Below are 26954 nucleotides of genomic sequence, written 5' to 3'. Positions count from 1 at the left end.
TTCCAGTCTTTCATTCAACAATTAAATGTGTATTACCCTTAACTCAATGATGCCCAGTAATTTCTACATTTCCAGCTCTGTCACATCCATCCTTACAACTGTGCCACAACTGATCTGTTTAATTGTCATATTAACCTTATCTACTGAAATGGAAACAGTTCCACCATCTATGTTTGCACTGCCCCTTAGAGGCTGGCATGTTCATTGCACCATCTGTTTCTCGCACTGCCTCTTCAGAGGCTGGAATCTTCATTGCGCCATCTGTTTCTGGCACTGCCTCTTCAGAGGCTGGAATTTTCTTTGCACCATCTATCTCTACACTGCTTCTTCAGAGGCTGGCATGTTCATTGCATCATCTGTTTCTGGCACTGCCTCTTCAGAGGCTGGCATGTTCATTGCACCATCTGTTTCTCACACTGCCTCCTCAGAGACTGGAATGTTCATTGCACCATCAGTTTCTCGCACTGCCTCTTCAGAAGCTAGAATGTTCATTGCAGAATCTGTTTCTCATACTGCCTTTTCAGAGGCTGGTATGTTTATTGCATTTAGGAGTTTCTCATGTAAACAATGGCCATCTTCAGCTCAATGTTTCTCCACCATTGCAAGAGAAGCTTGGCTAATATCTCACCGCCCCTCCTGAGAGGCTGACTATTTTCACAAAATCTTCTTCAGGCTGTCTGAATGTCATTCACAATAGCCTCAGGAAGCTTCTCTCATACCCTGACCTTCACATCATTGACATCTACAGTTGCTATATTCCTGGCACATTGTTATATGTCAGTCAGATCTGGAGAATCCTTAAACAGCAATGTATACAAGGCATCTTTTTAGCCTAGTTGTTTACCTAACCCTTGGTATCAACCATCACATCCTAGGGGGCTCCCTTTTGAAATATCTTCACTAGAAATGCTGAGTGCCAACAAGGTGAAAAAAAGACTGAACCTACACAAGAAGAAGAACAAATCTCAAACATCACACTTCTCCTTTAAACTTATATTTTGATTGGGGGGGCAATTCCCCACACCCCCTGAACTTATATATACCAACTTCAAGATCACCATACCTCTGAGAAAAGGGAATATCCCAAAAAATGGTAATTACAGACTTAATATATGTGAGTCCTTTTTTCAGCCATTCAGTCTCCATGTTTCAAGACTCACTCTGAGTCCCATTATTTCAAATGGTTACTGGTCCTAGGCTTGTCAGTATTTCAAGGGCTGATCAATTACTGTCCACACCTCTTTGCACCACCTTAATTACTGAAGTCTTGAACAGGGTTCATTAGATTTGCATCCCTCACTTCTCCAGGTTCACAGGAGGAGCACTGCTTAAGGTATGAATTAAGATAATTTCATATGGAGGCATTTGATCATTTTTCCTGAGGATACTCTCGCTATACAGTTTGGTTTCCCCAGTCTGCTCATCCCTTTTGCTGCCAGTCTTACCTAAATCCTCACCAAATGGTGATTACTGTACCTGAATGTTTAGAACATATAGACCTAGCACTAGCTGAAGAAATTACCACAAAGTAAATCATTGAGCTTAGGTATAACAACTCTGGTACAAAGCAGACTAATGATGTTTGTTATGGATTATTTAGTAGAGAAGTCCAAAAGCCATGCATCGTACAGGTACAGATCAGTCAAGCTGTTCCAAAGAATCAAACCTCTGTCTATCCCCCTCATTCCCCTCATGACCACAGAATTCTGCCAGTCAAATTACAGAATGAGTATGCAACACCATGGCAAGCACTGAACCCATGCACTCTAAGAAGGGTAAACACACTGAATAGTTAAGTACATATACAGAGAGAGCGAGACAGAGACTTCCTTTCTGCAACTCACAGTCACATTGAAATACAAATTCCAAATGAACTACATCTAAATGTTTTCTTGTGAATATTTTCTTTCCAGCCTAAGACCTGTCCTGAGGGTTACCATCTGAGCAACAGGGGGGCCACCTTTATTCAAAAATCCTGGTTCCAGAACCAATTATATGTGTAAAGGTACTGCTTATTAAGGTTAGCTGGAACTTTTCAATTTCCTGCTCAAGTTAAGGATCCTTCATGAGTAGTGAAGTGGAATTCCAAGCCAGAAGTCCCTGTTTCCATTCTGGGTATCTCGTCTGTCTTAAACAATTCCACTTCTGCCTAATATTTGAGTGGCACTGAACCCAATCCCCACCCTTTGCTTATTGCAGGGTGAGTCTGTCTCTGCCATGTGGGTCATCTGGTTATGGGGTGCTTACCAGAAAATGAAGAATGTTATCCCTAACTGTGGCTGTAGAGATGGCTCCTAGTACCAGTGTTCTCAGTCAGATTCTCATATTCCCACCTCTTCCAACCATACGTCATAATAAAAATAACCTCTATAACCTCCACAGCCTTTCCCAATTAACTTCCTCACACCAGACACTCCAAACTAAAATTTCATTGTCTAACCATTCCTTGTCCATTCTTGCACCCAAACTTTGGTGATCCCTACCCCCATCACCCAAATGAAGCCCCCTTTCCCCACATTCAAAGCACAACTCAAAGGACAGCTCCATTAAAAATCTAACTGTAAGTGCATTTTCTACTGGATACATAACCTAACCCCCCTCACCTGTATCAATTCAGCTTTGACACTCCATTCTTACCTGCTGCTTCCCTCTCATATTTTGTACTAAAATCAGTTCACATTTGTTTTTCTACTCTGTTAATAATGTTTACATAGTTTCAGTTGTCTATGTGACTGTCTTCTTTCTGTGATTAATCCACATATGTGAAATTGTTCTGCCTTATTTTTTGTGAATTTTATCACCTGGGCTGTGCTTGCAAATGGTATATTGTGAGCACTGTATTATACTGGTAAACAAACTAACTAAATAAAATAAATAAATAAATAAATACATTATCATTGGGGCACTATGGATTATTTTTGGTTTGATCATTTCTCTTTTACCAATTTGTCAATAGTGAACCTACCAGGAGTAGAATGTTCTAAGCTACATTAGCTCTAAGGATCTTGAGGACACCTAGCCATACCTCACAACTGGCTGGTATTTGCACTATAACAAGTTACCATGAAACTCCTTTTGGTGCCTTTAAATTGTAATTTGTACATTTGTTTGACCACGCACTACTTGTCCTTGCATCATCAGTCCATGCTGTCATCATTACTGATGTGATGATGCAACTAGAGGCACGGACATGCCTTCTTATTGAATTACAAGGTGAGTGAAGCAAGCACAAGCAGTCAAGCATGCAGAAAAGTTGATAACATTATGGTACTCTTTTTTTTTAATTTAAGGTTGATTCCAGAATCTGTTTCACTAGTTATCATTTGGCTATATTCTAAGGATTTTCCAGTTCTCCAAAGCTGACTCAGGGGAGCAGAAGAAGGAAACTAGAACACAAAAGTGAAGCCTTGTTGATAGTGTTCTAAAACAAAATTTCTGACTGACAATGCAACATTAAGATCAGGAGTAAAAATGCAGCATACAGATGTACTCACATTAAGACTATTATGCAATTTTTTTTTCTGTTCTTGATGATGTTTGTCATTTCATATTTGATTTTTAAGTAGTGTCCGTATATGTGCATGCCTGTGTGTAAAATGTCTGCGTGCGTCGATATGTGTGTGCATTGTGTGGATGTGTGAGTATGTGTTTGTGTGTGTCTTTGAAAATGCAGCCAGAAAAAAATAAATTATTAATCCCTTGCTGGTGACTTCTTTTTAATTATAACACATTTTGTACAGTTGTGCTTTCAGGAAAGAAATCTGTGATACACAGACAAAATAAGTCTATAATCACGTTTTAAATATGAACCAGAAAAAAGCATTCACTTTAGATGAAGTGACTAAACAAGTTGCACTGCTTTAAATTTGTACTGTGCCTTTAACGTGAGTCATGGTTAAAGAGGGTCTCACATACTCAGTAAAGTGTTGAATAAACAAAATAAAAAGGGAACATGTTTTGAGAGGAACTAGAAGGAATATCTTATATGCAGAAATATAGCAAGATAAATGGAACAATCTATGGAAAAACAGATGGCATTGGTATATTGTTGTGAAAATTTTGCCTTGTAGAGTAGGTGGACAATACTCGGAATACACCATATGGAAGTTTGAAATAAAGAGAGAAGTGGCAAGCTTTCAATGAAGACAAAAAAAGCAAAATATCCTTTTGTATACAAATACTGTGTGTATAACAAACTGGGTACTTGTTAATCCAAGTATGGTAAGTAGTTGGACTGTGTGCTTTTCATAATGTTTTGAAACAAAATGCATTTGTGCGTAACTGGGTTCATCTACTCCCTATAGGGAGTCTGTAGGTGAGGCAATTAGTATAAAGAAGTTCAAATTAAAACATGATCATTCTGGTTATATTTTATGCCACTTTCCACTTCTGTTTTTTAACTTTTTAAACTTGTGTTTCTGAGTGTTGGTGTCCCACAATCCTATTGCATGTAAGAGTTATACTGCAGAATATGCAAATGTTGTTTAATTAGCTGTTCAGATTCTTGGCCAAATTTATCAACTTTTCAAGAACCATTGTCCAGATTTTTAACGTGAGGTTGAGAGATTTGCTCTCTTTCTACATGATCCTAACAGAGATGAGTTGCATTGACTGTGCCTAAATTCAAGTCCCTTTTCATGATTTCCACATGTTTAAAGAATGTACAGTATCAATTATAAGGGGAGAAAATAGAAATACCAGGTCCTACAATTAAATAAAACTCTCAAATTTTGTTTGCTAAAAATTTTGTGGGGTTATGAAAGCCCAAATTAAATTAAAGGGTTTCTATATAAAGGGGAGTTAAATGAATGTTTCAATTCTAAAAATTTAAGGCAAAAATGTTGCAAAAATTTTTTTAATTAAAATTTTTTAAATTGAAAAAAAATAACTAGAAATTTACGAAAACTTTTCCCCAAAAAATTAAAAAAATTTTTAAAGTTTTTTAATTTAAAACCCCCAAAAAGAAAAATAGGAGGAAAATGAAACCTTTAAAAATTCCATTTTTTAAAGGCCGAAGGACAAAATTCAGAAATAGGAAGAAACAACAAAAAAGGTGTAGTTCATGTTTTTTAAAAGAAAAATTTAAAACTAAATGTGGGTTTAAAAACATTGAAAAAGGGGTTGCAAATCAACTTATTTTGTTAAGTCAAAAATGGATTTTTTATTTTTAATTCAGACTGGCTCAAATTTTTTTCCAATTTAAATTTGGCTTTTAAAAAGTCCTTGTTTAAAAAAACCAAATATCTTCTTAAATTAAATTTTCCCAATTTTCAACTTCTTGTGTTGATGTTGCTTTTTTACTGAAAATATATTTGTTAGTTAATGAAAAAAGAACCCTTAACTATTTTGAAAAGAAAATGATCCTTAATTTAAGAAAAATGCTAACAAGTCAGTTTTAATGGGAGCAATTTCAAATTCTGTCTTAAATTTATTAAATTTTATTTTCTTAATTTAATTACTGGGTTTTTGGGGTTTTTGTTGTGGGAGAGTACTTTATTTTCTTTGACCAATTTAAAAGGGTTACCTTTTTCTTAAAGGATTTAATAATTCATTATATTTTTAAAAAAATTTTTAAAATTTAAGTTATGTATCCATTGCATTCTTTATGATGGTTCGGCTCCCTCGGTCGGGCCCGGATATAAAAAAATTCTATTCTAATTCCCAAATGAACACATCCCTTGCTTTTTTGAGGGGTTTTGTGGTTAAATTGTTATTTTTTTCGGTTTTTTTTGTTTTTTAAAAAGGTTTTCCTAAATTTTTAATTTTGGGTTGGATGTTTTTGATGAAGTTTGTTTTTTCTCCATTCAGGGCTTGATTTTATTCCTAAGGGTCTCAATATTTTCAAATTTATTAGGTTTTTTAAGAAAGTTTTTATTTTACTGTCTTTCATAAAATTTTACTTTCCTGCGATCAGGATTTGACCAAAGTCTCCCCCCGGGGCCCAAGTTAAATTTTTAAGTTTTCTAAACCTGTGGTTTGTTGGGCCCAAAAAATGCGGCCAGCTTTCCCTTTTCCTCAAGGGCCCGAGGAAAAATTTTTCTCAAGGTTTTACCCCTTGAGAGCCCTTCCTTCGTCCGGGGCCAAAAGTTGGCTCCCGTCCGGGGCGGCTCCAAAGACCGGAGGCCCGGCTCCAAACTTCGGGCCCAAGTACGGTTCCGATGGCTCGTTTTCCGGCCCATGGGGTCGCCCGGGCCCTGGCTCCCTGGGGCCGAAGGGGCGACCGCGTCCACCTTCCCCCGCCGGGCTCGGCCGTGGAGTTTCCTCGCGCGGGAAATTTTTCGGCCGGCCCCTGCCCGGGGGGAGGCTTCGACCCCTTTTCCCTCCTGGGGTGCGGCCCATAAAAAGGGTGCCCCTTTCCAGTCCCCTCTTCCTTTGGTTCCGGCCCTTGGCTGGGGCCGGGTGCAGCCCCCTTGTTCCCCCGACTGCTTTCCCCCGGAGGTTCCCTGGCCGGGGGATCGGTTGGTCCGACCTTAACCCCAAGGCCTGGGCCGTTCCGGCTTTCGCGGCCCGGGTTTGGTTGGGCTGGGCTTGGGCCTCTCGGGGCTTGCGGGCTTGCGTTTACCGGGGGTTTCCCCTTTTGGGGTCGTTTCAGAGGCCTGGGGTGCCGGGGGCCCCCCCCTCCCCTTTACCCGCACCTTTGGGTGGGGGGTTTGGGCCGTACGCCCCTGGCCTTTCCCCAGGGGTTTCCCCCCAAAAGGGTTTTACTTTGGAACCCCAAAAGGGGTGGCAAGGCACGGGGTCCCGGTCTACAGGCCGGTTTGGGTGTGGGAGGGGCCCCCAAATTTCCGGAATGTCCCTTTCACATTTTTGGACCTCAAACCAAAAGGGGCGGTTCCAAACCCCCTTTCTACAGGCCTGGCCTTGGGGTTTGCCCCCCCTGGTCTCCCCGACTGGATTGTGGGGGAAATCCATCCCGGGAAACCCTCCAAAAATTTTTCGCCCCGGGGGCCTTCAAAAGGGTGGTTCCTGGGGTCCTGGCCCACTGCGGAGGCTCTCCCCATCCTTTCCCAAAAGGAGTCTGGGGGGGTACCCGGCCTTCCCCAGGCTCGAATTTTTCACCCTTTTTTTCCCCCGCGGGTTTCAGGCCCCGGGGAACCTCCAGCAGCGCCCCCCGGGGCCAGTTGCTTCCGCAATTTCAACTTCGCCACCATAAGCGGGTTTTGAGCGGCACAGGCGGTTCCGGCAAGCCGGCCCTTTCATTCGGAGGCCCAAGGTTTCCCTTTGGCCCCCTTTGGGCCTCTTGTTCCCCAAAGGGGAAACCTCCCTGGCAAGGGGAACTATCTCCTAGGCCCACTCCCTTCGGCCTACCAGGTTAAAAGGGGATTTTCAATTTAATTTTCCCCAACAGCCAGGAGTCCCCCAGGAGAGGGGGAAATTTGGGAACCCCGGGCCGAGGGCGCAATCCGGGCCCGACAGTCCTTTCACCTCCCCCTCCCAAAAGGGGGCCTGGTACCCTGGGGTTGCCACCCTAAACCGGGAAAAATTTGGCAGATGGTGCTTCGATATTGCGGGTTCCCCCCATAAACCCCGCCAAAATCCCGACCCCACCCTCAAAGGAATGCAGCCAAAGTTTAGGCTAAAAAGGGGTTTCCCGGTCCCCACAGCCAGTGATCAGAAATCCTGGTCTTTTAGGCCAAAACCGGGCCTGACCAATTTCTGGGCAAAATCCTAGATCCAAATTCAATTACTTCAAACCCTTCCCCCTTTTTTTTGGTGTTCCCAGACCTCAAGCCTTTAAATTCGACTCGCGCCAAAATAGCGCTTAGCCGGAGACGTTTCCAAAGGTCGCCCTTTTGGCTCCAACCCCGGGTTCACAATTTTCCGGGGGTCCAGGTTTGGATTCCGTGGTTTTTTAAATCCGAACCAAGGATCTCTTGGGGAAAATCAAAGCCCCCTTTGGGTGTTTCCCCGGTTCATTATTGGCAAATCGGGCCCCTTGGCAAAATTATAGGACAAAAACTCAATTGGTCTTTTTCCTGCCAAGGTCAATTTACGGGCCAAATTTCACTCATAACCAAGCCCCAGGTTCCACAGGGTTTCTCAATCCAGGTTTATGTTCTCCTTCAACAAGGTTCTTATTCTTCCCATCTCCCAATTTCCCTTTTATCTAAGAAAACCCAAGGGCCTTTGCTTGGTTCAAACCATTGGGAAAGGGGAACCCTTTTCCTCCCCTGGTTACCCAATGCCCCCAAGGGTGGGGGATTGTTGGGAGGAAATTTCCCGGCCTCAAAGCTCTTTCCATGCTGTCATCATTACTGATGTGATGATGCAACTAGAGGCACGGACATGCCTTCTTATTGAATTACAAGGTGAGTGAAGCAAGCACAAGCAGTCAAGCATGCAGAAAAGTTGATAACATTATGGTACTCTTTTTTTTTAATTTAAGGTTGATTCCAGAATCTGTTTCACTAGTTATCATTTGGCTATATTCTAAGGATTTTCCAGTTCTCCAAAGCTGACTCAGGGGAGCAGAAGAAGGAAACTAGAACACAAAAGTGAAGCCTTGTTGATAGTGTTCTAAAACAAAATTTCTGACTGACAATGCAACATTAAGATCAGGAGTAAAAATGCAGCATACAGATGTACTCACATTAAGACTATTATGCAATTTTTTTTTCTGTTCTTGATGATGTTTGTCATTTCATATTTGATTTTTAAGTAGTGTCCGTATATGTGCATGCCTGTGTGTAAAATGTCTGCGTGCGTCGATATGTGTGTGCATTGTGTGGATGTGTGAGTATGTGTTTGTGTGTGTCTTTGAAAATGCAGCCAGAAAAAAATAAATTATTAATCCCTTGCTGGTGACTTCTTTTTAATTATAACACATTTTGTACAGTTGTGCTTTCAGGAAAGAAATCTGTGATACACAGACAAAATAAGTCTATAATCACGTTTTAAATATGAACCAGAAAAAAGCATTCACTTTAGATGAAGTGACTAAACAAGTTGCACTGCTTTAAATTTGTACTGTGCCTTTAACATGAGTCATGGTTAAAGAGGGTCTCACATACTCAGTAAAGTGTTGAATAAACAAAATAAAAAGGGAACATGTTTTGAGAGGAACTAGAAGGAATATCTTATATGCAGAAATATAGCAAGATAAATGGAACAATCTATGGAAAAACAGATGGCATTGGTATATTGTTGTGAAAATTTTGCCTTGTAGAGTAGGTGGACAATACTCGGAATACACCATATGGAAGTTTGAAATAAAGAGAGAAGTGGCAAGCTTTCAATGGAGACAAAAAAAGCAAAATATCCTTTTGTATACAAATACTGTGTGTATAACAAACTGGGTACTTGTTAATCCAAGTATGGTAAGTAGTTGGACTGTGTGCTTTTCATAATGTTTTGAAACAAAATGCATTTGTGCGTAACTGGGTTCATCTACTCCCTATAGAGTCTGTAGGTGAGGCAATTAGTATAAAGAAGTTCAAATTAAAACATGATCATTCTGGTTATATTTTATGCCACTTTCCACTTCTGTTTTTTAACTTTTTAAACTTGTGTTTCTGAGTGTTGGTGTCCCACAATCCTATTGCATGTAAGAGTTATACTGCAGAATATGCAAATGTTGTTTAATTAGCTGTTCAGATTCTTGGCCAAATTTATCAACTTTTCAAGAACCATTGTCCAGATTTTTAACGTGAGGTTGAGAGATTTGCTCTCTTTCTACATGATCCTAACAGAGATGAGTTGCATTGACTGTGCCTAAATTCAAGTCCCTTTTCATGATTTCCACATGTTTAAAGAATGTACAGTATCAATTATAAGGGGAGAAAATAGAAATGTAACACAGCTGTCTGAACATATGGTAGAAGTGCCAAAAAGCCCCACTCCATTTTGCATATTGTCTATAAAACATTTCCCTGTGAGGACCTATCAATTACTATAGCAGTTTGCTCTACAACTATAGTTATGCGGTCTTTACTCGCATCAGTAGAGAAGGAGGTAATGTAAATGTTAGCGGCTGTAAAAACTGTAGTGCCCTAAAGAAAGCTTTGAAGGGCACTAATTCTTAAAGGTGTGGTTGCAAAGAAGTTTTCTTCACATTTTCATATTGAGTAGGAAACAAATAAGCTAAGCAAATTTTAGTGCAGAAATACTTTTGCAATTTGTTAAACATTAACTGAGAAGCTACAACCAAATGTTTGACCAACTCAACAGTAGTCATACTGTGACCTGCTGTAAAACTCGACAACTCTTCCCAAAATATACCATCTTTATTAAAGTGTTCCCTGAATCTGGAACCTACCAGAGATTCTAGAAACTATGGAAGGAGAAACAGAGCATAGAAACAGGTGTTGTAGTTGCATGTGTTTTGTTACCAGAGGCCAGAAAGTTCACTGATAAACATAAATGAATGGATTGCATGGAAAAAAATCATGACAAAAAATAAGGGCTTGCAAAGTTCAACTGTATATTTCAGTCTAGGAGTCAAAATCTGTGATTTGTTTTATTAAGTATAAGCAGCTTCCAGACCTGGCTGCCAAGATGCTGATCTTTTCCATTAACATTTGTTAAAGGCTTAGAGACTGTGATATAATCAAGTACTACTTGTTTAATAAAACTGCAAATTCATGCTCTTCTTAAACATTTATTTACTTCAAGTTTTCAGACTAGTCATTGGCTTGCTTGCATGTTGTCTGTTCTTTTACTGAAACATCATATTTGTTGCAAGTTAATAGCAACATTCCAACAGAACCATCACACTACATTTCTGTAAAACAGGAACAAATGATGGCCCTGGTTAGTGACTTGAAGGGAACACAAAATGTTAAACAAGTCACTGACTTCTGTTAAAGGGCCCCAGCAGATTTGCACAGAATCTCTGTCTGTATGTATGTATGTATGTACATATGTATTTATTTATATTTATTTACTTGTTTGTCTGTTTGTTGAAGTAGTTATGTATGGATGTCTGTATGCATGTACCTGTTTATTTTACATTTTAGACCAAGTTGTAGAATGATTACCAATTAGACTTATTTCAATTACAGACAGATATACCCTGAACTAATGTGTCAGGAAATAAACAGTAGGAAAGTCAAAATACATTAAAAAGTGGATGTCTTAAGATATCATTTAGTTCTGTTCCATACAAAACTAAAATGGCATTGCATCACATAAAACAACTTACTTTTGTCTGAAGTCATCAGCAGCAAGCTTTGCATTGTCAATCTTCAGAAGGATCTTGGCATTTTCCATATTTCCAGCATTCACCTGCAAATCAGAATGAATACATAATAAGTTTAGTTGTGCACAGTACTGCAACTTTTTGAAATACGTTCACAGCTTTTAGTAACAACTTTAAAGAATAAATATGGCCCTTTGGTACACATTAGCTAGATATACATGCATATATGTAATGCATGAATTGTTCTTGTTAGGTCTGTGCAGTTCCATGTGAAGTTATTCAGATACATAAAGAACTTTGAAGGTATTTCTCTTTAAATCTGATTACCCCTTTTCTAAGTTTAAAGTGTGATTTTTTTTTTAAGAAGTGACAGGAGTTAAACACACGAACTGACACAATTCCTTGACTTTTTTGTGCCTGTTTGATTTCAGTGGGACGCTCCAGTGCTCTGTTCTGTCCCGGGGTGAGATAATTTGTATTTTTCTGCACTTCATTTTGTAGCCATCTATCAGCTGCTTCAGATATCTTCACATATGCCTTCAGTCTGAATTCCTACCACTGTCATTGCTGTTACATTTGTGCAGCCTAGAAAGAAGTCTACTCTGTTCTCAATGTCTGTTGCCAAGTCCATGATGAACTCATTAAAGGAGTCCAATCACTGCACTAATTCCTCGGATGGTATTACCTTCCTATTCTGGACTATCACTTTGAGATTTCTGCATAATAGAAATTCTTTATTTAATTTCAGTTCACTTTTTTCACTTCAATTCTGCATAATAACCCTCTTTGTATTTATTTAAGCACTCATGCTATGCTGACAATGTTCAGTTTATACCACAGAAGCAGCTTTTTAAGAAATCTGTATTATTTTTGGTGTGTGTGTGTGTGTGTGTGTGTGTGTGTGTGTGTGTGTGTGTGTGTGTGTGTGTGTGCGCGTGCACGCGTATAGTTGTATCTATATCATATTATCACACATTTAAAAGAGCCAATGCTCTTTCATCGAACCAATAATATCGAAATAACAAAAAAAGTGAATGCATGGAACAGCAAATTTTTTCCCATGGAAAAAATGTGCTGCTCCGCAAAAAAAAAAAAAAAGTTTAAAAACAAAATGAAGTAGGGGGCTTTGTCCCCTACACGCCCCTACGTAAATATACCAACTCCAAGATCGCAATCATCGCACCATAGTGGAGGAAATGGCAAAGTTCTGAAGATGGTCCACCGATTTTTTTCCCTGGGAAAAAAATCAATGTTCCATGACTTCACTTTTTTCTTCTTTTGACATTACCAGATTAATGAAAGAGAGTTTGCTTTTTTCATCATCTGATAATGTGATATAGACCTGTATATTTGACTGTTACTGTTTTTTCATGTCATTGGAAAAGTGTTATATTGTACATAAGCAGTTGTTTTAGCATCCATCTGGTTGAGCAATGGAAATTAATTCAAATCTATTCAAGACTCTGTTAGCTGACATTTCTTTCCACTGTTGATTCAATTTTACCAAAGATGGAGTTAGCATTTTCTGGTGATTTGATTGTTTCAGTTTTCCTCCTTTACCAAGACTATTGTATAGCATGTGTAACAAGATCCCCCCCCCCAAAAAAAGGAATAGTTTCTATGTTAAATGATAATGGTTTTATAGAGTTTATGAGAATTGCGGTGATTCATTATGTATCTTTGGTAGCCTCAAGTAAAACAGTGATTTTGCTTTTGCAGAAAAAAACAAGATTTTGTATCAAACTATCCATTAGATATATAAGTCACTGTCAATGACCTGTGTAAGGTAATAGGATAACGTTATGATCTTTTTTTTTTTCAACCATCATTTGGCACTATTGCACGTTACAAAACTACTTTTTATGTTTTATGTTTTCCAAATCTTCTTTCATAATATGCCAGCTCTGGATGTTTAAACATTGCATCATATTTCACTTTCAGCTGCCATGTTTACAGTTACAGGGACAATACAATACCCACGTACTGTCCATGTGTCATTATGTCGAGCGGCATGCATATGACCATATGTGCAATACATCACTAAGAACTATAGTAATTTATAGAGTTGTAACCAGTATAGGGAATACTTTATACAGTTATGTTATTTAAAAAGATACAATGCTCTTTTTTAAATAATGTCATTATTTATTTAACAGTAAAACATCGCAGCAGGTTTGTGGGCAATTCATATATTTACAGACGTCTATAGTTTGATTAGTTTGCTTGGGCTGTTATGATGAAACAATACCCCCCACTATTTATAAAGTATGAGTTATACACTCCAAGTTGTAGTGTGTTACTGAACTGCATGTAAAAGCTTGTGCTATAGCGTTAGAGAGCGTAAGTGGTGATTTTCAAGACATAAAAAACATTCCTTAAACCTACAGTGCAAGATATTGTATAAATCTAAATATCTAAGAAGCCAACCCAGATTCCATTATGATCCACTTTAATTCTTTTCAAGAAATGGGATTTTGCTTTTCGTTTTGTTTTTTGTTTGTTTTTTTTAATTATTTATTTATTTTTTGTAAAACCATACTGTATGAATATATACATAACTGGATTGTAAAAACATACTACATTTGTAGAATTGCAAAATATGGAAGTATTGGTTGTTTTTATTAAAACAGAGGTGATGTGTCTATAAAGTAGGTTTTGCTTTATGGGCAGTTGCTAATGACCATAGTCAGTATTCATTTTGCCCTGCTATCATTTATTTTAAAAAACTGATTTATATTAGTTTGCTAAGAAATGTTGAAACAATAACAATAAGTTACATTAACTATTAATTCCAGTCTACTTTTTATTGGTGACTAACAGTCATCCCGTAGCTAGAAATCGAATGTAACAAACAATAAATAGTGCCTAGTTATTCATCAGTTTTATCAGTATTAACTCCCTAGATCAAATAGTCGAGGTTTTAACCAGAAGTGGCAATATACTTAAACTCCTAATTACAAATGTTGCAACTTAGGCTTGCCAAAAATCAAACAATAAGTGACAGCTTTTTAATAACCTTAATGCTACATGTTTATAGTATGCTACTTTCTTTACAGCTACACAAATATGACAACCAACCCTACTTAATGCCTACCCATACAGTCATGTAATTACACCATGCTTACACTTTATAATTAATGCTTCCCATCGGGAAGCCTTTCAATGTTCGGTATAAGACTTCTACATTCAGCAGGAGTTATGCAATTCATTTATTTTTAGTAACCATAGAGTATTTGTAAATGGTTTCCTAATTTTGTATGAATTAGCTCTACAAGCATTTGGAAGAACCATGGATGGTCACTTTAAAGAGAAGACAATAATGATAAAGTAATGAACTGCAGGTACTATCCTGTTATGTTCAGTTAGCAGAGTAGCATGGTATACTCCTAACCACCCATTGAGTTAAATATGCTTTTCTCTTCAGAGCTGTGCTAAGTACTTTAAAAGCCATTTGTGTTAAAAGTGATAGAAATGAACGTAAAAACAACAAACCAATACATATGTAATGTTTAGGAACGTTATTAAAACATGGTTAACTCCTTCATTCTCAGTATTGACAACTTCTTCAGATTCAGAGGGTGTCTAGTACTGACTTATAAATTACAATACTATGCATCTTCTAAAGTGGTACAGCTCTCTATTATACAAATGGACCTAACTGAAATAGATGATGCTTACAAAGTGATACACTTGTACAGGGCCTGAAATACCGAATAACAAATGTGTTGCTCAGTTACTACATTACACTAGGCTTTTACCTATGTAATACCATGCAAGGTGGCCTTGCTTTGCACTTGCTTAGTACTAAAGATTTTATGAATTAAAGTCTTTTTTTATTTACCTTTGTTAAACCTCTGAAATTACTTCTGTTTTTCGTTGTCAAACACACATGAGTTTATTATTTTAAAAGAGTACATCTGGTTTTATGTGCTGAATAGCAGGATGTCAGCAGTATGGATATGTATACTTTAGTTTCATGATAACTGGCCTTAAATCTAATGAAGTCTTCTGTAGTAAATGCACATAAAGTTAAACGTTGCTGCTGTCACAGAAACTGCTTTAATGAGCTCTAGTCTAGAACTCGATGATGGCAACAACATGGAAATAAATTAGTAATAATGTTAGAATAGTGACTTCCTAATTATACATACGGATATGGATAGATGTGACAAAGTTTTGTTGCTTTGGAACACTACCTGTGTTTTATGATTTTTGGAAATTATTGTCACTGAGCTCATCAACACACTCTTAAGATCACTAGTTTCTCTGTTTTTTTATCTTTTCCTTAACACTTGTGGTGGTGAGGTTGGAACTAGACAGATTCATGTGCTTGCTCATTTTGTTATGTCTGTAATCTTTGGTTTTGTGCCCAAGGATTCGCTCTGGCATTAGGAATTCACTTTGTTGACCTTTCTCAGTATGAAGAATACACAGCTTCAAGATCTAATGACTGTACCACTTTGGGACAATGAAGCTCAGTACCCCAACATTACTACAAAGTAATAATGTGAACATGCACTCTGATAATTTTACAAAGTTAGAAAATCAACTTAAACTGCTGCAAGCTCTATTTTGGGAGCAACTATATTTGGACCAGAGTACAGATAAAGGAAGATTACTAGGGAACTGAGACTTGATAAGTTAATGTGGAACAATGTGCGTGAAGAACTAGCACAGGAATGGACTGGCATTCTTGAGGAAACTAGTTTTAAACTAGTAGACTTGTTTATCAAACACAACAAAGAAAAATAGGACACCACTAAGGAAATAATTGAGACTGTTGAGACTGAATGTAAGCAGAAGGCAGATCACAAACAGAAATTCCAGAATGTGGCAGACAAGATTCACAATTATCAGAAGTCCATCCAAGAGAGAAAGATTCAGAAAATGAACAGAGAACAAATGGACAAAAATGATCCACAGCATCTCACGAAGCATAGATCCAGAAAGGGAGGTGGAAATGGACAGCAGAACTGCAGGAGACATTTTAATAGGAGACCCAACAAGAGGGTAACACAGACACCTGCAGATATTACCAATAATACCAATAACAATAATTATGTTGCCAGTAATGCCAACAATAATTACATTTGCAATAATATTGGCAACAACAGTCTGAATGTTCAAGCTAGTAAAGCTAATGAGGGGTGTTATTTCATCATAAGGGCCCTTGAATGAACAGGATTTTTACATGAGCACATTCACAGGACCAGAGAGACAAATGAAGGATGGCCAAATGGATGACTGACCAACGGCATCCAGTACACCTCAGGCCCCACAGATGAACATAAGAGAACACGGGAATCCTACCCAGATACAATACAACTCCCAAGACTCATATCACCAGAGCCCAGTACACATAAACAGGAGTTATTATCACAACAATTACAACTACAACCAGAGATACAACCAACTGAGATTCCAGAGGGAAGAAGCAAATTACCATTTGAAGCTAAGGAGGGAAGAACAGAACAACTGGAGAAGGAAGCAGTGGACAGGGACAAGAGAGTTGAAGTACACGAGAAACAACAACTTCTACCCATAAGGGCCATGAGCCTGCAGATGGAATTAGCTCCCAGGATCTGGAGTCATTCAAAGGAACCACTGGCAGCACTTGAAGAAAAAGTGCTTAACAGAGGACTTAGATTCATACCTCAAGGAGGAGTGAAGAGACACAGATTATCACTGATTTAAAAATGTATGTGAAAAAGTTGCATTTGAACTTTTATTTCATGAGAAAAATAACATGGAAGAAGATAAACCCATTGACAAAAAAAATTAAAAGACGCAGTAGTTTTTGCCCGCAACTGCATTGCACACTTGCAGCGTTCGAGACAAAATGCGAGCTCGACATAAGAAAGGCTCTCAAAAACCACCAAAATGAAAGTTTTATAATATTTCACAGGATGAGGTATTAGCACTTGAATTTGAGCAAAGATAGAACTAGTCATATTATGAATGCTGACAAAGGTGAGGGCATACTTGTTACAGAACTTATTACAGATACTATCAGTTATATAATGAAAATAGAGAACATGCTAAACACACCTGAGTTTTATTCTAAACATTCCTTTGAGGAAGTTAAAACTATATATATATAGAATATAAAGATAAGATAACCACAATACTTAATGAAGTACCTATTAGTGAAAACTTTTTTGAGTAATTGAGCACTCCTCATGCTAAGTTACCTTGTTTTTTTTTTTTTGCGGGGGGGGGATTTCAAACCCCATAAGAATAGGGAAGATCCACTTTACAGACATATTATTCAAGTGATTTTACTCTTCAGCCTCTTGTTGAAAAGAACTCATCTTTTATTTTAGATTTACTTGATTTTTTAAGAAAAATAAAAGAACAGTACGTGAATAAACAAAGCATATTGGTAACTACTGACATTGAAGCCCTATACACTGTGATAACACACATGCACTTTATTAAAGCAGCTACAGAGGCTTATAGCAGAAGTAACAATGCTACACAAGGGCAAAACTGAACATTTGAGAAAGTTAATAAAATTGATGTTGAGTTACAGTTTTTTTCTAGTTTCAATGACCAGGCTTACATACAGAGGAGAGGGATAGCCATGGGTGCGGCTATGGTCCCTAGCCTGGCCAATGTAGCCTTAGGAAAGTGAAGGGAAGAATTTGTACTGCAAAGTGAATACCGGAGTTATATGATCATCTATCTGCTCTGAGTTACAGCACAATGGCACTAAATATACAGACCCACCTGCTACTGCCAACATCCTGGCAGATAGGTTCAGTGCTAACTTTACCCTCCTCTCACCCCCCTGAAGGGCCCATCTCTATACCGGAAGAATGCAAAGTTCCTGTAATCATGGCTGCACAGGTAAAAACCACACTCTCCAAAGCCAAGAACACAGCATACATGAGGCCTGACAACATCCCAGGCTGCATTCTGCATGAACTACAGAATGAACCGTCACCCCACCTAAGTACCATGTTCAATCATAGCCTCACCTCAGGCTTTGTGCCCACTGAATGGTGCACAGCGACGGTTATCCCAGTCCACAAAGGGGGAACCACCACTGACCCTGGGAACTACCGCCCCATTAGCCTAATAAGCCTGGTCTGCAAGGCCATGGAACGTATCATCATGGAATTTTTGTAATCTCCAAACCCTGGACCCCACCCAGTTTGGGTTTGTAAAAAACAGATCATGTCTCATAAACCTGATAGACTTCTTTGAAGCAGTCAGCATAGCCGTAGACAAGGGTAAGGTGGTTCATACAGCCTATCTAGATCTCGCCAACGCTTTTGACACCATTCCCCACTCTGGAATTATAGATAAACTCACCAAACTAGGTATAAATCCCTATGTCACAAGATGGGTTGCCAACTGGCTCACTGACAGAACCCACACTGTGAAAGTAGCAGACTCTAACTTCAGACTAGTGACAAGTGGAGTACCACAGGGTTCAGTCCTGGGTCCTCTCCTGTTTGGTATCTACTTTTCTGAAGTACAGGCTAACACAGAAGGTCTTTGGCTAATGAAGTTCACAGATGACTGCAAACTAGGAGCCATAACTGAAATGCCTAACAATGTGGACATCCTACAAAAGGGCCTCACTGAGACAGATGCCTGGTGTCAAAGCCATGGCCTCAAGCTCAATGCCAAAAAGTGCATTGTCATCTCCTTTGGTAAAAACTCTGTACCCATGAGCTACCACGTAGGTGGTAGTCTAATTAACACTGAAAGTGTGATAAGAGACCTTGGGACACAGGTGGACAGTAGTCTCTCCTTTGATAATCACATCACCGCAGTAGTCAGGAAATCCTTCTACATGGCACACCTCATCACAAAAGGTTTCTCATCCAGGAAAAAAGAGGTCATTGTTCCCCTCTACTCGTCACTCATTAGACCCATTATAGAGTACAGCACCCCTTTTGGTATGTACCTCACAAGACATCTACAACAACTGGAAAGGCAGAAGAAATAACTCACAAAGAGGATTACTGGCCTCAAACAGATGCCCTATGCAGACCGTCTCAAACAGCTTTACTCTGTCGCATATTGCCTACTCAGAGGTGATCTCTGCCTAACATACAAAGCTATGTCAAACCCAGAGCTGTTGGACATGCTCCACTTAAAGAAATCCTAATCCCTCTTAGCTACATGCTCTAGGGACATAAACCTTGTCACCACAATAAACAGAACATGCTGGAGGGATAGATTCCTGTCCCAGAGACTTCCCATACTCTGGAACAAACTACCTATCTATATCAAACAAAGCTCCTCATTAGCACTCTTCAAGAAAAATCTTGATGATTGGATGGGAAATAGGAAATTCACCCTGGGGATCACCTCTGTGGCTCTGCTCGATAGGGGCACAGGAAAATAATTTTCTTGGGTGGAGAAAGCCAGGGTACCTTTTTGGCTAGGCTTGTATGGGCTCTTGGGCCAATAGCCTAGTACCTAACTATGAATCTATAATCTACCTTCACTTTATTGATGATGTAGTAATAGTTTGGCAAGGTGAGAAATCTAAACTCACTGAGTTTATCCATTACATCAATAACTCCACCTTCTTCCTGAAATTTACCACTTCCATCAACTCAGAGTCAGTGCACTTCCTTGATATGACTGTCAGTATTGATAAAGATAGAGGAAAATTAATTAGTGTCTTATACAGGAAACCAACAAGGGTGAACTACTTACTTCACAGAGACAGTATGCATCCAGTAAGAACTAAGCACAATGTAATAAAATCACAATACTGCAGATTAGCATGCATTAACACAGATTTGACTCCATTTCTCAAAAGTATGAATGATCTTGAAAATTATTTCTTAATCATAGAATATGAATCAAACATGTTGCATATGACCCTGGATCTGATTAGAGATTCTAAACCTAACAATGACCCCATGTGGAATAGGCCTTTTGATAGAAATATGCAATGAGGCCACCCTGTCCCAAAAGAACAGAAAAGTAAGGGCAGTTGCATTGTAACTCACACCTGATATTTTCATATAATTAAAGCCATTATTAAGGAGAAGTGGGCATGGCCGTGGTGGTGCAATGGTTAGCACTGTTGCTTCACAGCAAGAGGTTCTTCAGCTTGATTATCGGCTAGAACACCTTCTGTGTGGAGTCTGCATGTCCTCCTTATGGTCAAGTGAGATTTAAAGATATGCAGGTAGGTGTGTGTGTGTGTGTGTGTGTGTGTGTGTGTGTGTGTGTGTGTGTGTGTGTGTGTGTGTGTGTGTGTGTGTCTATCTGTCTATCTGTCTGTGTGCCTTCTGTGAAGACTGGGCACTGGGCTGGCAACTTGACACCATAAAAACACCATTGCCAATCAAGCTGAAAACCAGTGATCCACTGTGGTGACCCCTAACTGGGAAAAGCCAAAAGACTTTGCTTACTTTTATTAAGGAGAAGTGGGCCATTCTCACTGACAATCATCAAAGCTTGTAAAGGTTTTAGGTGATCACCTTACTTTTGTATATAAAAAAGCAGAAGCATAGGTAGCTATGTGAAAGAGAACAATAAGGAACACCAGGATGACACGAGCAGTAAAATCTGTGGGCCACCTGACTGCACTTTCTATGAGTACTTGATTGAGTGTAACTCATTTGAGTGTCCCTATCTTAAAAACATTAAATCCAGAAGGAAGGTGCAGCTCAAAAACACAAGTCAAGCACAGAATGACAAAAGGAATGTATTTAGTGTACCACCATCATGACTGTTGACATCTTAAAAACATGGTGAAATCTTCAGCAGGTTGTAACTGTAATGCTAAAAAAGTTGTATATAGGGCCATGTGTAATGACTGCCCTGCATTTTATATTGGTAAGACTATGAATAAACTGAAAAGAAGGATTTAAGGTCATCTTTCTGACATCAGATGTAAATGTCAGAGGAACAGCTTATCCAAACCCTTAATAGAACAACCCAGACATTCTAGTTTTAAATTTATCATGCTAGACTGTGTGGAGATGAATGAGCTTGAAGGGGACGTCAGTGGTATGTTGGAGAAAAAAGAACCATGCTGGCAGTTGAAATTAAATGCATTCGGAAAAACTAGGACTTAGTGTCATTGTTGTAGAACAGTAGACAGGCCATACGACCATGGTGTCTTATGAAAATGATCCATGACTGACTGCCATGCAGATTTAACAGTGACATCATGCATACATTAGTCCTGTCTTGTGTTACTATGTCTCTACTACTGCTTTAATGTTTTGTTTTTAACTACCAATGTTGTAGCAGTTATGTCGGTAGTGCATTTTTACTGTTATCTCTCTAACAAAGATTGTAAGGCATGGGACTACTTTGTTGCAGTCAAGTGAATACTAGGACTGAAAGAGCCAACAGACACTACTTAAAGTTGCATATTGGAACATTACAGTTATAATGTTTTGTCTCTACAGTATGTTTTTTATTCTTATTATTTGAAGCTGTATCAATTGAGCTTAGAGTGCTCTCCTGATTTTGTTGCCACATATTTCTCAGGTGTCCAGATTTTTGCCTCATATTTTTGGTTTGTTCCTCATAAAATTTGCAGTTTTCTGCCAACTCACTGAGGATTACTTACTAAATAATGACATATATTTCAGTTTTGGACAACATACTCTTCAAAAAACACCATCTAACAGAAATCCTGTTATTCTAGCAAATTTGTAAGTGTTTTAGAACAACAAACACTTAGAACAACATGGATGACACAGTAGTAGCATTGTTGCCTCATAGCAAGAGGTTCTCCAGTTCGATTGTCGGCTGGCATTCCATCTGTGTGAAGTCTGCAAGTCCTCCCTGTGTTTCCTCCCATGTTAGAAAGACGTGTCTGGATAATTTCTCCCCAGGCCTCTGCTGAAAATTGTCTCTATTCCAAGTTGGGCTTTCCTGGTTAACAAATGTAAAAAAAAAAAAAAAATGTAAAAGTCTGTCCTATCAAGAAATTTACCCTTTTCCTCAATGTACTGCGATTTCTGAGTTAGTATATTTAATTTGCAGGGGGTGTGGGGGGAGTGGGTGGTAAAGGGGGGCTTGATCCCCCTGCAAAAACATAAAAAAAAACTTTCAGTAATAGTCCTGCTTTTTTAGCATTAGGAAATAGTAGTCCCCCCTCAAGCTAACATGCTGTATACCCAATGAATATTCATCAGTGGTTCCTTTCCCGGATTAAATTTCCAGTCTTGTTATGTAAACATTCATTAAATAAATTTTTCATTGCTGTCATCTCAATTAAATGACATTCAGATAAGTGGCTTTTCAGTCTACTCAAGTAGACCCATCTATATATATATATATATATATATATATATATATATATATATATATATATATATATATACATTTATTTATTCATTTATTATTTATTGACGGGTTTGTCCAGCTGGGCTTGTGGCCCATTTTCAGTAGAGACCCGAGGAGGAAAGCTCCAATGGTACATTTGTAAAGCATAGTACAATTATACACAAAAAGTACAGAACAGCAATTAGATATGGAGACATTGTATACAAATATTGGTATAGTATGCATAGAGTTAATTGTAAAACAAACAAAAGTTGAGTAGCATCGTTTTCCATTAAATGGTTCAATAATCATGTGGTAGATATATAAGTTTTATATATATATATATATATATATATATATATATATATATATATAAATGTAGCACACACACACACACACACACACACACACACACATATATATATATATATATATATATATATATGGCGTCCCTTTCAGTAGATGGAACTTTTAAATGTCGATATGGCCAAGACCATAACATCGAACATTTAAAAGTTCGAACGGATTGAATGGAGATTCGCGTACAAAGATTTCCCTTTTCCACATATATTTATCTATATATCTATATTGTTAGAGAAAATGGAGCCTTTACTACAGCATTATATAGGAAGAACTGTAGAAAAATATAATTTGCTTCATCGCACAAGTATGCATCCAGGACATGTATTTCAGAACATTGTGATAAATCAAGGGAGAAGAATATCACATTTAACAAGTGAAGACACTAAATGTGCTCAAACTATGAAAAAATTAAGGAATGAATTTTTGGACAGGGGTTATTCCAATAGAGAAAGTGATGTTCTCTTAGACCCTCTAGTTATAGATAGAAATGGAAAACGGAAACCATATTATAATAAGAAAAATGATGCATTGATTAGTGAGAATAAGGGTAATAGACAATTACCAACAAAAGTTAGACTGAGTATTCCTTTCTCCAATAATAATCAGGACATAAGGGAAATCGTAGATAAGAATTGGGCTATATTGAATGCTAATGAAGAAATACGAGATATAGTGGGACTTAAACCCAGTTATAGTTATTGTAATAATAAATCCTTGAAGAGGTTATTATGCTATGAAAATAAAAATAAAATGAAAGTTATTTCTAATAGACAAGGGACATTTCCATGTAGAGGATGTAATCAGTGTCCATACATGATGGCGACTGATAAATTTATACATCCAGATACAAAGAGAATATATTACGTTAAGCAGGAGGCTGATTGTAAAACAAGAGACATAGTCTATTTAGCGAGCTACCAGAAATGTAATAGTTTCTATATAGGCAAGACAAATAGGACGTTGAGAGAGAGGGTGAGAGATCATATATATGCAATAAATTGTGAAGATGAAACCAGTGCACTAGCAGAACATGTGCTAAATAATGGGATGGACCATAAATTTAAATTTATGGTCACAGAGATGATTTTAAAAAATAGTAAATTAGGTAATATTAAAAACTTCACAGAGCAGGAAGAAATCAGATGGATTATTCGCATGCAATCAGATAAAGGGAAAGGTTAAAATGACAGAACAACTATAAAACCATTTCTGAGAGATAGACCATTAAAACACAAATTATAAAGATTATATATACTTATTTATATGCTTTTATGAGCCAATGCATATATTTGTATATATATTCAGACATTCATTATGAAATATTATTATGAAGCTATATTAAGTATTGCTTCATATATAAATGTTATGATTGTTATAGTTATTATTAATTATTGGATATTTATTCATTCATGGTATTTATTTTTATATTTATGAATTTATAGAGTGCTTATTAAATATATTTATAGATTAATGCATTAGTTATAGGAAGATGAATGGACAAACCATCGATTATTAATACTATTTGCACACAAATGTTTATGCAACACCTAGATTTTATAATGAAGCATATTATTTTATTAATGTTTATATTTCTTATGAAATTTATTTAAGATTTTTTAACATGACATATATATATATATATATATATATATATATATATATATATATATATATATATATATATATATATATATATATATATATATATATATATATGATAAATAAGTATGCTAATAATGAAATGAAATGTTTTTTATATACTGACATTTTATAATAACATGGTCAATATTTCTTTAAGGCGGATTTTGGCACCAAGTTTTAACTATTTGAATGTTTGTTCAGATGTGAAAAGCCATTTGTCTGAAGAAGGTTTTACTATAACCCAAAAGCGCTCACATAAAGCTTTACCGTTTTATAAATTAGATTTTTATGACGGAATAAAAAGTTAATAGCATTGAATTTGCCATGGTGGTGTCCGGAAGTGTTGCTACGAGAATACTAACAAAAATTCACAAGTACATAACATCCGTAGATTACTTTCAGTTGTTAGAATAACAGAATTATTTGAATTACTGCTAATATTAGTGTGATAAAAAATAAATGCTCCATTTTTTATAGGAAGCATGGCAGATGTTAAGGACTCTAATTTACATGTCTTTCTCTCTATTTTTGCATTTAATTCATCGCACACGTTGCTTTAGAGCATCTGTGTTGGGTAACATATTAACCACAACTGTGAAAGTACTCGCAAGAACCTTACCAACTATTTTGCATGGGTCTTCTAAAGTTTGCTCAGCATGTCTTTTAATGGCCTCTCAAACTTTCCTCGCCTCATGTTTAAGTACATGTGGACCATGAAAATGTGGAAAAAACAGCAGCAACAAACCGACTACTGCTCCACAAAAAGAATAAATCCACGAACTTGCAAGCTAGTAATGCAAACTTTTTATTCCATAAAGTGCTGGCTGGATAACTAGACTTCTTCAGATGCAATTAAATTTATTATATACTATATACTGTGTTTTGAATATTTAATTACATCTGAAGAAGTCTAGCTATCCAGCCAGATGAAAAGCGCTTTATGGAATAAAAAGTTTGCATTACTAGCTTGCAAGTTAGTGGATTTATTCTTTTTGTGGACTATGAAAATGTGATGAATTCTTTTTGTGGACTATGAAAATGTGATGAATTCTTTTCAAGTGTTCCCCCTCCACTGTCTCTCTATAACACATTGTCCCTTGCATCTGTCACTATTCTTTCTAACACAGCACCAATACCTTCTTGAACGAGTACACTTTTCAAGATAATAATTGTAGCTATCAATTATAAGCATTTTTCGTCCTCTTTGGGACATTGCTGTACTACAGAGTGTAACAAGTGTATCCGGACAATCAGTACATTTATCATGATTACACATCCTTACTAATGACACCTACAAGAAATAATTTTAATTACAACTCTTTAGTATAAGACTGCATTCCACTACAAATAATGCTATTGCAACATCCCACTTGAAAGTATACTGTGTACTGCGTAAACTCCATTGACATATATAGATGCATTACTTTCCATCACATTTTACAAGCTTCGCTTGTTAAACAATACACAATCGGACTCATACTGCTTAAAGCACTTCTACACATCTACACAATTAAATGCAAATATCCAGTAAACGTTGCTATTGTTATTTTTTAACTTACACTTTCAAGGAATGTGTATTACACATGTTATGTATGGTACATTAAAGCAACACTAAAGCAATAGGATGGTTAACATTTCTGCACATAGCGGTTACGTACCAAATCACCAAAAGACTTCCAGTCGATTGCAACATATGCTCATTACTCCATTCTAAAGCCAAAACACATGCATATTATACCAGAAATTCAAAATCTGGAAATCAAATGTACTACGTCATTTCCACGAGCGTAAGAGGATTACAACTATGGCCGATGTTAATAATGTCGAATTATGCATTCCGAACTTAATACTGGATTCGTACATTAGTTTTCAACATTGTAATCAACAAAAGTGGATTTTGCATTTTGAAATTCAGTTACTTAAATTTCACATCACATTTATAATAGTAAACCATTAGATATATATTTATACTAATTCAGAGAATGCACAAAATTGGAGAAAGGGCATATTCCCAGCCCAGACAACTGTGCAGTCTCATATATCTGTTAACCATCTGCTTAGTTAACCAAATGCAGTCAACTAAACAGTTATCAACAAAATGAAATTCAGACCATTTTAAGGTGGTGTTTGCACATGGAAAGCGTGCGTGCGCGTGTGTGTATGTGTGTGTGTATGTGTGTGTGTGTGTGTGTGTGTGACTGTGTGTGTGTGTGTGTGTGTGTGTGTGTGTGTGTGTGTGTGTGTGTGTGTGTGTGTGTGTGTGTGTATACCTCTAACCCTATCTGGATTTCTGGGTAGGAGTTCCCTGTACATTTGAGTTAGGGTTACCACCTGTACCACTTTGCGAGGGACAGTCCCTCTTTGGGCAGTTGTGTCCTGCAAAAAAATTGTAAAAATGGCAAATGTCCTGAGATTTTAGTTCAAAATTATTTGCTATATTTTATGTAATAGTTGCATAAAACAGTTATTCTGTATCTGAAACACCTAAATGTTATAAGAAACAAAATAAGCAACTAAAATGCTACAGGAATAAGCTTCTGTTTTGGAAAAAAGT

General features: G+C 37.4%; 1 protein-coding gene across 1 annotated transcript in view; it reads right to left on the bottom strand.

Moving 5' to 3' along the window:
- Positions 1-26954, bottom strand: part of LOC122788015 (keratin, type 1 cytoskeletal 11) — a 68716-nt gene that overhangs the window by 36525 nt on the left and 5237 nt on the right. The window contains exon 2 of the mRNA XM_044054939.1: positions 11141-11223. Within this exon, the coding sequence (XP_043910874.1) occupies positions 11141-11223 (83 nt within the window). The remainder of the gene's footprint in view (positions 1-11140; positions 11224-26954) is intronic.

The sequence above is a fragment of the Protopterus annectens genome, chromosome 13.part0 (genome assembly GCF_019279795.1).
Source record: "Protopterus annectens isolate FY-2018-M chromosome 13.part0, PAN1.0, whole genome shotgun sequence".
In the NCBI taxonomy this organism is placed as follows: Eukaryota; Metazoa; Chordata; order Ceratodontiformes; family Protopteridae; genus Protopterus; species Protopterus annectens.
This window is presented reverse-complemented; position numbering and strand designations above follow the sequence as displayed.